General features: G+C 43.4%; 1 protein-coding gene across 1 annotated transcript in view; it reads left to right on the forward strand.

Annotated features, from left to right (window-relative positions):
• The window catches only part of LOC138545442 (cytochrome P450 2J2-like), a 470,793-nt gene extending 467,229 nt beyond the window's left edge, over positions 1–3,564 (forward strand). Inside the window, exon 9 of the mRNA XM_069642069.1 lies at positions 302–3,564. Coding sequence (XP_069498170.1) covers positions 302–483 — 182 coding nt within the window. The 3' untranslated portion in view covers positions 484–3,564. The remainder of the gene's footprint in view (positions 1–301) is intronic.
• Positions 3,565–14,968: the final 11,404 nt, after the last annotated feature.

A 14,968-nucleotide genomic window follows, 5' to 3' on the forward strand; every position in this document is an offset into this window, starting at 1 on the left:
CCTTATAAAAACCTAATATTATCACCATTCACTTTTTACACACAACGTATTGGGTTTGTCACAGAGTCCTTTGAGGTAAAGAAGCTGTAATGATTATGAATGTATGAATAATATCTCAAAATAATCCAATTGAAAATGATATTTCAATTAAAGCTCCGAATTCAGTTCCTGTGAATGATCTGCATGTTATCATTATATATGCAGCATGAAAGTGAATGTGCATTTATAAACTCATCACTTATTAGAACGATTCAAGATATTGACATATCACTTTTTGTATTTATGATTTTTGTTTTGTTAGGCAACCGAATCTGTCTTGGAGAACAACTAGCTAAAATGGAGCTGTTCCTTTACTTCACTACCCTCCTGCAAAAGTTCTGCTTCAAGGCACCCGACGATGTTAAGTTAAATGTGTCCAAGTTCAGGCTTGGGATCACGCTCTCTCCGCTTCCGTACCAGATATGTGCCATGGTTCGCTGCTGAAGAGCAAGAATGCCTACGAAGCCAATTGACCTAGATAGACTACTTCCATCCTGAGTCTTAGAGTAGATTCCCGAGTTCACTGTGTCTTGCTGGTATCCCCCCATGACATGTAACTAGGGACAGTTGTACAGTAGGGAATTCTAGGGGCCTAATTGTGGTGCCACGAGCAGAGGGTGTGCTAGACCTGGAACCTGTGTTGGGGGCGTAAAAACAGCAAATGAATCCAAGCTACTGGCGATAAAGCTCCTGTGAACTATCTTGTATTTTGGGCCGCTTTGCGGCTGTGTGAGTCAAACACCAAGATCTGAGAAAATAATGCCTTTACCGCTCTGAGCACTTTTATAAGATTTTATAATGGTATAATGGGATAGTAAAATTGGATGATAAATAAGGAGTGCTCAGACACTCCTAGTGATCGCCTGTTTTTGTATGAAGTCAATGATTATACAAAATTATTAAATGAAAAACAGGTATTTTCTAGACCTTTTCTGGGTAGATAATAACTTTTTTATTTTCAGATTTCTCAAATCTTTTTGTTGCAGTTTCTTAATTCCTGGTACTCACAGTACCAGTAAACTAAATGTGCTCCATGGTGATTACGTACTTGGGTTGCTACTCACATTCATTCACAGCTTGTTGGGAACACTACTCCTCAGCAGATGTAAGGGAAATTGTCTTAATGTTCTAAATGTACATTTCGCCGGGTATTTAGCATTACCCAAATTGCAATTGTGAATGAATACAAATACTTGGGTCTGAACATCAACAACATTATCACAGACCTTCCTTATAGAAAGGAATTGAAACTGAAAATGCACACATTAACTTCGCAAGCAAGACTAATTCAAAAGAAGTATGGAAGGTTTTCACATATTCCTGCAATTACCTTTTATAAACAAAAGGTAGTGCCAGTGATCATATATGGTTCCCAATGCAAACAACTGACAAACCACCCTAATTGTGAATATATTGAAGGATTATACTGGATAAAAAATACTGTCAGTTTCAAAGAACACACCAATCGCAATATTGCGCTATGAGCTTTTTCTAGTCTTCCTGGCCACCATGGTCACATGGCAAGCTTTAACTTTATATAGAAAATGTATTGATAAAGCCATCAAGACAAAGACTCTCTTGCCTTTGCCATCCAGAGGCCTTAATGAACTGGTTTCAAGCCCACTTTATGATTGGGAAACCTACTGTAAACAATGATTGATAGATGCCGAGATCTCTCCTCAGACTTTGATAGAGAAGCCAGATAAAGCTAAAACTAAACTCTGGGCATGGGATTGGTGCACAACCTGGAACAAGTGTACAACCTATTTAATTTTCCATGCTGGAGAGTTTGCCTTAAAATCTCTACATACAATCCCGTCGTATCTAGCAAAATTCCCAGACATCAAATATGCTGCAGTTATATTAAGATTATGACTGAATTTATGGCCAACCAAATCGCCGTCTGCCATATGCTCCAAAATCCCCAATACGGACGTTAGTTGCAGTTTCTGTAAAGACAAAGATAATCATGAAACATTAAAACACCTAATTGTTTCTTGTTCATATCGGGCACAACATAGAAGAGATGTATTTTTTAAGTATTTTAGTCAATACAGGATTTTAACTGAAGAAATGTTATGGTCCAATATTTTTAATGCTGAATCAGTTTCGCTAAATATTGCAATAGATACATTTGTAATTGGTCTGAAAATTCATGATGAGGGATTTTGCCCCAGCTTTTTGTAACAAACTTTGTGATGAATTCTATTTTAAACTATACAAGAATTCTATGTAACCTTGTGTGGTTTTATCATATCAGTTTTATTGATCTGTTCTTAACATATTATCACTCTTGTTAATGGCAGATGGAAAACATTTTTATTGTTTATGCGATTTCAAATCTCATTATTGTTATGTAATTTCAAACCGTGTCAATATTTGAAAAAGTTGTAATTATCAACTAAAACAAATACATTATTTTTAAATTAAGATGTTTTCTTAATAATTGCGATCATTTTAAAGTTTTCAATAGAGGACTCCTGCAAGTTCTGCTTCGCTCACCTGCTTGGCGTCGCCTCCTCTAATGCATGTGCCTATAACCGTACTCAGCTGCTCATAAATGCACTGCAGGTCAGGCTAGCAAGCGTTCAATTCATATGCTAGTGGGGCTGTGTTGTGGAGAAGGGAGAGCAAGGAAAAAAGAGAAGGCATGTTTCTTTCTCTTTAACTTGATCTACTAGCTTCCCAAGAAGTTGCGACAAATGTATATGCACAATTTACCAAGAGTAGGAAATAGCGTATGCAAAGGCAGGAAGAACATATAGATGCTGTAAAAAACCTTTTGGACACATGAATCATCACCCTTGGAAAGAAGCAGACAGGGAGTAAGTTTTGCAAAAGATACCAGGGAGTCTGCAAAGGCAGCCAGGGAGTAATGAATGCAAAAGATACCAGGGAGTCTGCAAATGCAGCCAGGGAGTAATGTTTGCAAAAGATACCAAGGAGTCTGCAAATGCAGCCAGGGAGTAATGAATGCAAAGGTTATACTAAAGATATACACAACTGGCAAATGGCTCTGGAAAATCCTGGATGCCACATGGTAGTGAAGCCGGTCAGGAGCAGGCACAACATGATTTTCATAACAGGAAGAGTTCCAGAAGAAAATGGGAGTATGTAAGTATGCGATTTCTCTGTTCGTCAGGGGTAGATTTCAGTGCTTATTTCCTGGGCAGGGAAATACCCCACAGATAACAAGAAGCTGACCGTTTCTAAATGATTATTATCACAAATGATAAAGCATTAGGGGCCTCACCACATCTACATTATATTGTGTTTAATCTGATAAACATGAATGGTTGCATATGAGTAAAGCATATCTCTTTATTTAAGTGTAAATCGAAAAACAGCTTGGTCAAAAATGAAGCAATGAACCTTGTTACACTGAATTGATCATATAAATTATTATAATACCCATTTGTACAATTGTATCTTTATCAATTTGTGATACTACTTATATGGTTTTGTTAATTGATTGTTATTTTATGCTATTACTCAAATGATTAATACAAATTATTGAACACAAAATATGAAGCAATGACTATTTCTGTATATCATTATAAGTTTCCTTTGGTTAGAAGGTTGCTATTTACAGACTTCACCATTTTATGATGTTACTTACACTGGGATCAGTTTATCTATTCCATTGTAACACTCCATCCAACTATGTGAGGGTTAGACACTTCTCCAAGCAGAGAGTGGGGGGTAGATCTCTCTCCTCTGCAGGTGTCTCCCTCTGGAACGGCCTCCCTGCCCCTCTCATGCTTGGGCCTGACCACCTGAAGTTCCGGAAGCAGCTGAAGACCTTCCTTTTCTCCTCTGCCTCTTTCTCGCTTCCTTGCTAACCTACCTGTCTGCTGTGTTGACTGGTGGCTTGATACCCCTAGAGTCTCACTGGGTGCCAGGCTTTCCCTTGACCTTCCTCCTTGCACTGCCTCCTGGCCTGCCGCGCACTTAGGGGCTGTATCTGTCCCCCTACAGCCCCTCCCCCCCTCGCCTCCTTGCACTTCCAGTGCCACGCTGCCCTGGCTGCACTTATTCAGAGACTTGCTGCCCTGATCAAACTTCTCCCTTCCTTTTCCCATGCACTTCTCCTTGTCGCACTTGCACGGTCTGAATGTCACAAGGCTTAGTAAGATTGTTTGTCCCATCTTCCCTCTGTCCTCCACCCGCCCCTAGTCTTATCACGCCTAGAAACACTTGTGTATAGGCGCTTTATAAATATCTTATCATATCATGACTTCTTTGCCTGTTCTTAGCCAGTGACCACCAGGATTGCAGGTTGCATGTGCTGTTTTATTATTTCCTGATGGATCTGAAAACATTTGGGGGGGGGATTTACTGAAAGATGTGTCTTTCAGTTGATAGCCGTTCATAGTTCCTGTTGGAAGTGTAATGTACATTAGTCAGGTGTATGTTTTGGAAGCATTTAATTCCATTCAGAACCCTTCCAGCCTAAAAAAAGGAAAGGAAATGCATTATCAATGCTAATTTATTTATTTTTTGTTTAGCTATTTTGTCAATCAGCATTTGCCCTTTCAACTGAAATTAATGATGTTATCATAGAGAAGAACCTGGATTTAATGTTCTTGACAGATTAATGAAACATCAGCAATTTGCTTTGATGAGTTACTACCTACCGGTTATCATGTTTTGCACGTAGATGGAATCATTACCAAAGTAGGTGGTACTTTGGTTGGAAAGTGGGTGAATTTCGTTTTTAAAGATTCTATAATATGCAAGATATCTATTATGTCTCCATCTTTTGAAAGACTTACCTTATCCTGTGCAGGGAAAATCTTGGAATTCTTTTTCTTTATAGCTATAGGATTTTATTTCCAAAGCGAATCTTTTGAAACCATATTAGTCTGCCTTCAAGGCCAATCATGGTATTGAGACAGCTCCACTCCAGTGATGGACAATATTCTTCATGTTATTGACTGGGGGGTACATTTCCTTCTGGCTTTGCTCATTCCTTTGGTGGCATTTGATACTGTAGGTCACCAAGAGTTCCTTAACATTGTACGGGCATCGAAGGAGTTGTTTTAAAATTGGTTTCATTCTTTCCATTTGCATAGATATTAAATAATTCAAATGACAGCTATTAAGTCCTCTCCCTTTACGGTGTGCTATGTTGTTCCATTGAGGAATTTGGTCTCAAGCTTTGGAATCTGTCGGTACGCTGACAAATGGCTATACTTAGCTGTGATATCCGAGGACGACGTCCTTCATCTGGATGCTGTCTCTCGGCTATAGAAGGATGGAAACAGCTCCCTTTTAATAATTCAAAAATATAATTTCGAATGGATTGTGACCTCCAACGTATTCTTCATCCTTGACATGTAGTGTCCACAGCTCGGCTGCTTCGGAATTTTTTTGCCAAACGGTGCCCTGCGTCGATGGCATAGGGTCGATGTTCCTCAAAGGCCTCTGTCGAGGGTGACATCATCGGATGTTAGAAGTAACACGCATGACGCCCGTAGCCTCAGTTTTGTTTTTTCTGCAAATGTGTTTGCTGCGAGAAGCTCAGCGCTCCTCGTACTTTCTAGTATTGCTGTGAAGATTTTCTTTGATATGTCTTTGTCTTCTACTCGGACGACGCCTCCATCCGGGTTCAAGAACTGCTGGGACTGCGGCTACACGATGTCCATCACAAATCCGCATCGTGTCTGCCTATGTTGCCTCGGCGGGGGCCAGGACATGAATATGTGCTCCAAGTACCAGCCGATGACTGGAAAGGCCTTGCGGGAACGAAAAGGGAAAACTCAAGGTAGGCAAAGTATCCAAGCCCCATAAATCCCAACCTGCTGGACCTTACACCGATGAGTCGAGAGGTGCCTCTCCTCAGAGGAACAAGGCCAAGCGTTAAAGGTCCAGGAGAGGTTCCTGCCACTCGTCTTCCTTGTTAAAGCTCTTGAGGAGAAGGCACCACCGGTCGCCTTCCTTGTCGTCGTCTTCAGGCAGCACCCCTGAGAGGGTGAGTTGCCTGTCCAAACATTCGACGCCCGCTGAGTGGGAAGCTTTCCGGATGAAAATGCTTGACATTTTTGAAAAACAGGGCAAGGCCCCGTCTGCGCCTTCTGTAAAAGCCATCAGGGAACGGTCTCGGCCAGATACCTGCACGCCCTCGGGCCAGGGTAAACGGTGCGATCTTCATCGGGAGCCTTCGAGGCCTTGTATGGACAAGGTACATAAGGATCGCTCAATGTGCAGCGAGGTCAAAGTCTTCGTCTCCATCAAAACTGTCCAAGCAATCGGAGCCATCGAAGCTGTCGATGTCATTGGTGCCACGCAAGTTGATAGTGCCCATCAGGTCCTCCACCCCTGATCAGGCCTCGATGCCTTGCCGTTGTCGACGCTGATGCCATCGCCGTCGTCTGTGCCAAATTTACCGGCGCAGCCCCTGGCAATGGTGGAACCACTTAAAAAGGCGTATGGTGGTAGTGGCAGCACATCTCAGGAGAGGGGATTCACGCCTACCCCTATCGGGACGATTGGCTGATCAGGACGCGTTCTCCCAAAAAAGCCTTGGATCATCTCCACGTTACCTGTCCCTCCCTTCACAGACTGGGCTTCTCCCTCAATTTCCAGGAGTCCCATATAACACCTTCGCAACCGCTCCAGTACATCAGGGTTGTTGTAGACACGTCCTTGGGAAAGTGCTTGCCACCCAAGGAGAGGGCTCACAACCTTCTCCAGATGGTAACCAAATTTCAGACTGGCCAGAGTGTTGCGCCCTTTGATTCTTGATGTTGCTCGGCCTCATGGCATCCTGCATTTTTCTGGTGCCAGAGGCCCGTCTGAGAATGAGGTCCCTTCAATGGGCACTCATGACTCAATGGTCCCAATTCTCTAGCAGGATGTCGGATCACCTTCAGGTTCCGGTCAGGGTATCACAGGATCTTCTGTGGTGGGCCTGTGAGGGAAACCTAATGAAGGGAGAACCTTTTTGGCAACCATGGCCGGAGGTGACCGTAGTGACGGACGCTTTCCTCACAGGGTAGGGTGCTCATGCCGACCATCTGACCATCAGCGGTCGTTGGTCTCCATCGGAGTCCAAACTACACATCAATCTTTTGGAGCTGAGAGCAATCAGGATAGCACTGAAGGCTTTCCTGCCATCTCTACGGGGGAAGAATGTCCTGATAATGATGGACAACAGGGTGGCCATGGATTACCTCAACAAGAGAGGAGGTGTGGGGTCACTGCTACTTTGCAGAGAGGCGATGCAGCTCTGGTTCTGGCAATTCAAGAAGGAATAAATCTAGCAGCAGTTCATCTGGCCATAGAGGAGAACACGGCGGCAGATGCTCTGAGCAAGCAGGCAGAGCGCAGTCTCCCATGAGTGAAAAATAGCTCAGGAAGTCCTGCAAGAGGTCTTCGCCCTTTGGGGATCGCCGCAAGTGGATCTGTTTGCGACCGGTGCCAACGGGAAGTGCGAGCAGTACTGCTCAAGGGAATTTCCTCCAAGAGGAGTTCTAGGAGACGCGTTTGTGGTGGATTGGGAATACCTGCTAATGTATGCGTTTCCACCAGTCCCCATCATTCCTCAAGTTCTTTGGAGGCTAGGACGGTTCGGGCCCCGCATGATCCTAGTTGCTCCGGACTGGGCCAGGAGTTTGTGGTACCTGGATCTACTGGAAATGTCCATCTGTCCTCTGATGCATATTACCCAAAGATAGGATCTTCTCTCGCAAGTGGGGGGTCGGGTTCTCCATCCAGAGGTCAAGACTCTCAACCTTCATGCATGGTTTCTGAAAGGTTGAGATACAAGGATTGGGACTTCCTGGATGACGTAATGAAGGTGTTGCTTTCGGCCAGGCAGTCGGCAACAAAGTCTGTGTACCATTGCCGTTGGAATAAGTTCTGCGACTGGTGTAGAGAAAAGAATGTGAATCCTTTTCAGAGTTCAATTCCGGATGTTCTGTCATTTTTGCTTTCTTTAGCCGACAAGGGTCTTCGGGTGGGGACTATTAAAGGTTACCTAGCAGCGCTCTCAATCTTTAAGTGCTCGTCCGAAGAATGCTCTTATTTTAAGATTCCTTTTCTAAAAGGGCTCACGAATGTGTTACCGCCTTCACCATTTCAGGTTCCGGTTTGGAACCTTAACTTGGTCTTAAAGTTTCTGATGGGTCCTCCATTTGAACCATTGCACTAATGTTCATTGAGGCTGTTAACCTTTCAGACGCTTATGTTGATTGCTCTTACATCTGCAAGAAGAGTGAGCAAGTTGCAGGCACTTTCTTCCAAGACACCCTTTACTGTATTGGACAGGGTTGTGTTGAGAGTCGGACCCTCCTTTCTGCCCAAGGTAGTTTCGAACTTTCATTTGAGTCAGAGAATTGTGCTACCTGCCTTCTATCCTCCTCCGCATCCTAGTAAGGATGAGGAAAGGCTTCATAGGTTAGACCCTGGGAGAGCTTTGACCGTTTATTTATTTATTTATTTGCATTTTTAAAGCGCACAGCTGCCCTTTGGCATTGTGGCGCTGTTATAAAAAGGTTTACTTGGCATGAGTGAGTATCATGCAAACAATGGTGACATAGTTACAAACATAGATAAAGTTCCGAGGTTACATGGGAACAGTGATCGTGGGTACAGTTGTATATTACAGAATTTGGTCACATTGCAGTAGTATTTTACATAGGATTTACTTAAATAAAGTGGTTTTCAGTGCCTTTCTGAAGGCCATGAGGGATGTTTCAACTCTCAGTTTGGGCGGTAAGGAGTTCCAGGCTTTTGGCGCTAGGACTTCGAAGCTCGAACCGCCAGCTTTAGCTCTATTGAAGTTGGGAACTGAGAGTTGGTTAGCGTACAGGTTCCTTTTGGGTCGGAGTGTCTGCACTGGTTGTATACGTTCTGTCAGGTAGCTAGGGGCAGATTGGGATATGCACCTGTGGGTAATCGTGAGAGTTTTGAACTGGATGCGCTCTTTGACTGGGAGCCAGTGGCCATTTTGTCTTGCTAGGGAGATGTGTTCCCTCCTAGGAATGTTGAGAGCTGCTCTCAAGGCGTTGTTCTGTGTGATTTGAAGTCTATTGATGTTTTTGACAGAAGTGCCTAGTAGGAGGACGTTGCAGTAATCCAGTTTGGCGCCTACGGTGGCCCTGGCGATGTTGAGGCAGTTTGTAGAGGATAGGTGAGGCTTTACTGCATTGATTATTTTGGTTGTTAGTGCTGCTGAAGAGGAGATGTAACTAACGTGTCTATCCATGGACAAGGTAGAATCTAGGTATACTCTGAGGGTTTTTACCGCAGAGGAGACAGAGATTACAGAGTTCTCGATTAGGAAGGTGCTGTATTTGTTGTCTAGCTTGCTGAGGGATTCTTTAGGGCCCACCAGTAAGATCTCTGTTTTGTCTCCATTGAGACAGAGGCCATTGGCTGCAGTTTATAATTCTAGCATGTCCAAGGTGAGAGTGGATGACCAGCTCTTTGTGTGGTATATCGGGCACAAACTAGGCCAGGCTGTGTCTAAACAGACCTAGTCTAGGTGGATCATCCTCACTATTTCTGAATTCTATTCTTTGGCGGGCAAGTTCCCTCCTGAGGGCTTGCATGCTTCATTCAACCAGAGTCGTGGCTACGTCGACAGCCCTGCAAAGGGGTGTCCCTGTAAAGAACATATGTGATGCTGCAACGTGCTCTTCGATACACACGTTTACCCAGCATTATTCCCTGGATACTTCACCATACTCAAGATGTGGCGTTTGGTAAGGCAGTCCTTTCTTCTGCCCTTTAATTTCAAATCTTACTAAATTCTTCACCCTCCTCCAATTATGGATACTGCTTTGGGAATCTGTTAAAGATGAGGAATACGTTGGAGGACACAATCCATTTGAAGAACATGTTACTTACCCCTGGAAAGGTTCTTTCAACTGGATGTTCCTCCAACGTATTCCTCATCGCCCTACCAACCTACCCCTCTGTAAAATTTCCCATGCTATTACAGCTTTCATTCCAACAAGGCTGAGTACGCTCAGGCCCAATTTGTGGTCACTTCTGCTACACGAGGGGGGGAAACAAGAACTGAGGCTACGGGCACCGTGCGTGCTACTTATAACATCTGATGATGTCACTCGACCCGACGCCATCGACACAGGGCGCCTCTGCCGAAAATATGTCCAAAGCAGCCGAGCTGTGGACACTATTACATGCCAAAGATGAGGACTACGTTGGAGGAACATCCAGTCGAAAGAACTTTACCGGGAGTAAGTAACTTTTTCTTCTACTATTTGACCCTGAGAATAAGGCCAGTCAAATAAAACTTGGCTATCCTTCCTCACAGTTGAAAATGCTGCCTTAAAACTGGCCCCATCAGCTAAATCATTTTTTTGTATTGATTGGGCACTATATTCCTTTTACCTCATTTCTGTGTTTAGTTCTGTCCCTGGTCCTGCCTCATTCAGCTAGGGGAATGCTTTACCTATTGGTATTTCAGGTTCTACTCTTAGGCCTCCAAAGCTGCTATTCATTCAGCTGCTAAACTCATCACTGATGCCAGTAAATTTGATTCTGTGTCCCGATCTTGAAATGTCTGCTCGGTCTTACACTTGAAAAATTAATCTGCTTCATTTTTAAAATCCTTAAGACTACATATCTGGTATCCTTTGGACGAATCTCAAGTTTACTCTATTGAATGAAACTTCTTCTGGAAACTCCTACGGTAAAAGAATATCAAAACCACAGAAACCAGCATTTTCTTGTGCACCCCCAACATTTTTTAACAGTGTTCTGTTATTGATTTGGGCTGCTTCAATGCTGTTTGACTTTTGCAAAGAACTAACAACTTACCTTTTTCCTAAATGAGGAACTAATTGGCTAGATTGAATTTGTCTATGTTTGGACATTGCAAAAGATGGATAGGGAGTTGATCTGTGATTTGTAACCAGCTATATGTTGGTGGAAGTTGCTGCAATTTTGGGTTAAGTACTTGTATTAACACTTTGTCTCTTAATGTTGAATGGTTGTGCTTCACAAATGCTGTAAATAGAATATCCTTGCTGTAGTAATCCAAAGATTCAGATAATTCAAACTATTTACTCTCACCATCCAATTCCATGAAAGAATCTATGCAGTGGTGTCAGGAGAACTCTTTGATTGCAGGAGTTTAAACCGTTCTCATGATTATGCGGGAGCTCCAGAGCATAGCAAGAGAGCTTGAACCAACCAAGTTGGGTGCAAAAACTGTTTTAAATGTTTGATTAAAATTGTGCATTTTACAGCACACTTTCTGTGAAACATTGGTTCACACAGTTCATAAACAGTTTTGTAGGGCGATGCATGAACAAATCCAGTGGATGCACAAGAGCATTGTCTACCCCATTTTCATGTTGCTTTTGCCTACAATATCAGCCAGTATAAAAAAAGATGTCATGCTAGTTGTGCCCAAAGATGTCCATGATGGCTGCACCAATATATGCCGCCATTCCCATACGAGAACAGTGTCATTTTTGCTCTGCTTTAATGATACCATATGGAAACAAATACATGCTGGCTCTACCAACATATGCCAGTATACCTGCATGGGAACATACTCCTGATGGCTTTGCCCATATGCCACTAGAATAATGCCATGCCACTGTAAAAATAAACCAGTATACTGGCTGCCCCATTATAGTCTCCCTCCCACCTAAGAACTTAATGAATGGCCTGAATGAATGATGTGAGTCTATGGCCGTATAGGAAGAAATGCATACATGTGTATGGATGATCAATCCTATGTATCTATATTGAAATAACATACAAACTAAAATGACTTCAATTAATTTAGGAAGTGTTTATCAATTGATTAGCAATTGAAGGCAAGTCCCTTTTTATGCACATTCCAGAATAAAAACAATCAGCTAGGGAAATAGGCCAGGAGATAGCGTTGCAAGGACAACAAGATTTAATTGTAAAAAATACAAATATCAGCAAAGGACTCTGCTGCTCAAGAGCTCTCTGGCTATTACAGTTACAAACAGGGGCTTAAAAACCCCAAATGCGTCCTATTATACAGTACAAATGGCCGCCCAGGATTGGAGGCACCCTACACATGAACCTGCTCCATAGGGGATGCCAGGCAGTAATTGGTTAGTTCATTCCCGTCGGTCAGGATCCACGTGGGTCAGCTGGGCTCATCCTCGCAGTGAAGGTCGGGCCACACATTAATACATTGTTCCTATCTAAACTAGACATGCTAAGCCTGAATATGAACCTATTGTGGCAGGCACCTGGGCGGCATGGGAAACGGTGCCAGGGGAAGGGAGGATAAAATCCAGTCATTCTAACCCACACATAAAGGGCATCATTGATACCGCAGTTCCTGCACTCAAGGTCTCCACTCATGGTTTTGATCTTTAATTTATCCCTCCCTGTACCTCGTGTTACGGCGGAAAGAAATACAGCCGCGCATGCTTAGATCCTTTATCTACACTTGATTGTTGTTGGGACCTCGGGTTTGCTTGCTTATCAGAGAATGCAAAGGTGTGGTGGTCGAGTCATTGGTGTGGGGCTGTTTGGTTAGAGACCTAATGGCAGTATAGTGTGGATGAATGGACATAGCTCGGGCCTGGGGTTGTCTCACGCTCTTACAGGGCGCATTCCTTTGGAAGATACGAAATATTCGCAACACTGGAAAGACGAGGGGGGAGTGGACTTCCGTGGGAATAGGGCTCTTGCGGAGCCAGTGTGTTGTGCAGAAATTAGGTCTTGTGAACCTGGAACGTGAACAGCATGAGCCTGCAACTCCCCTCGTGTGTGCCTAATACAAAATGGAGCCACGGGCTATGGATTTTCTAGTGCCGTGCATCTACTTCTAGGCACTACAGAGCCTCTACATGTTGCCTGATAGTGTGATTACTCCCCCTTGTACATTATATCACCTCATATGGTGTTCACCTTACTTGGAAGCGCGTAGGGGGTGGGAAAGGCTAATTTCCAGCCCAACACAATGAACAATACAGAATGATGGTACAAATAAGTAATAACTTGATTCATTAGTTAATTGAAAAGTCCAATAACTTGAAATTCAGTGGTGTAAATTATTTTAAAAAACACTAATAAGTACAACAGCCATAATAAGTTAATGACTCTTGTATTACAAACCAGGAAAGTACAGGACAAATAAGTAAACATTGTAAACACGGTTTACGCGATAAACACAATATTTAACAGTGATGTCACGCTCAATGCACATATCACAGTTAGAACATGTTGTCGAGAAAAAAGCATCACTCAACTCTGATGGATTAGTGAAAACTTTATTCGTAAGAAGCAGTGGCAGCATGAACCAAACATCAACACAAGACACCAAATTCTGAGCGTAACCCTTCCCTCCGAGCCCAGTGCCTTTAAACCCAACAGGACCCATGCTTGCCAATGGAAGTGGTGCTCCCAACAGGTCAAAGTTGCATACCAAATTCATCCTGCTAGTAAAGGACAAAGCTTCATTATATCAGCCTTTGACACCAGCTGCCCACCTTCATGTAAGCCAGTGTCATCAGTGGGGTCACGCTGTCGTAACTCAGTAAGTCAAGGTGCCCACACTCCTTGAAGATTCCCATATGCTTTGAGACAAGCACGAGTGTTAGCAATATTACGACTTCCAATGCGCTATGCCGATTTTCTTAAGAAAGCGAGAACCAAGATCCCGCTTGCTGATACAAAAAGGGAAACGCGTTGAAGCAAGAGATGAGAAAGCGAGCATTCCAACAAGCCAGGTGAGATGCCTTTATATAAATACATGCACAGTACATCCTGCAGTTTCCACCTCGCATAAGCAAGAAACACTGTTTAAGCATGGTAGGTTACAGGGAGGACATAGTCACTATAATGCTGCAGTGCCAGACACTGGGAGTACATAACATTTTAATCCAGTCTTGTTACAATCATCTCTAGGAGAACAAACATCACATTCCAGCAAGTTGTAACACTTTAACACTTTATATTTTGTTCAATATGACAGGAAAGCACTTGAACAGGTTGTGACGCTTCAGACCAGGTGTTACATAACCGATAGTAAAGGCTTTTGCCCACCGTTGACAGACAAAACAGACCCAATATTATGACAACTATGAGCAGGATCTGTCCAATAGACACTCCCAAGGATCCCAACTGACCCTCGATCCACGTTCCGAAGGACTAGGATGCCTCTGGCCAAGTGTGCAGGAGGCTTACAGTGTAACGAATGTGAGTAATCATATCAGAGATATTTCTTGCATAATCTGGTATAAAAGTGCAACACTCGCTCTTTACAACTGTACATATGCCTCCCTGGGAGGCCAGAACAATGTTGAATGCCATATGGTTATGAAGAACCATGGTTCGTAGGGCTACCTGTTCCCGGAACAGCATCGACAAGGAGGAGGTTGTCACATTGGCAATATCCTCCACCAGCAATGAGAGCTGTGCTAACCGATTTCTGTTTATTTTAATCCCCAGTGCTGGTATCAGGTAACCCTGACCTGTGACAAAGTCATTACAAGAAAAGCTTCATTTAGGATGAGCCTGTGCTGGGAATGTAGAAGTGTGACATACCGCAGACAGAACATATCCCATGTAGCAACTCCCTCCACAATTGATGGGTAGCTACGGGTATGCCTTATCGCCACAGATGAAATACGTTTGGGGATAAGTAGCATGTCCAGCCTGGGAAAATGTGAAATTCCAATCAAAGGCAAATGTTACATTATTAATTGCCACACTAGTGTTAATGGACAGATAATACTGGCACCTGCTGGTTCCCAAGAACGCAGGCCCTTGGTTAATATAACACAGGAGACCCACTGCCAGAGATGATAGGTGAAGTGCCGCGGGTTTTTGGTGTACACAGCTCGGCTCAGGGAAATTTGGGAGACCTGTGAATCTTAACAGAGACTGAGCATCTGTACATGGTGTTGGGCCTTGTAACTGAGAGACCAACTTAAGATCCAATCAAAAATCCCCCCAA

The sequence above is a fragment of the Ambystoma mexicanum genome, chromosome 1q (genome assembly GCF_040938575.1).
Source record: "Ambystoma mexicanum isolate Mex_15411 chromosome 1q, UKY_AmexF1_1, whole genome shotgun sequence".
NCBI lineage: Eukaryota > Metazoa > Chordata > Amphibia > Caudata > Ambystomatidae > Ambystoma > Ambystoma mexicanum.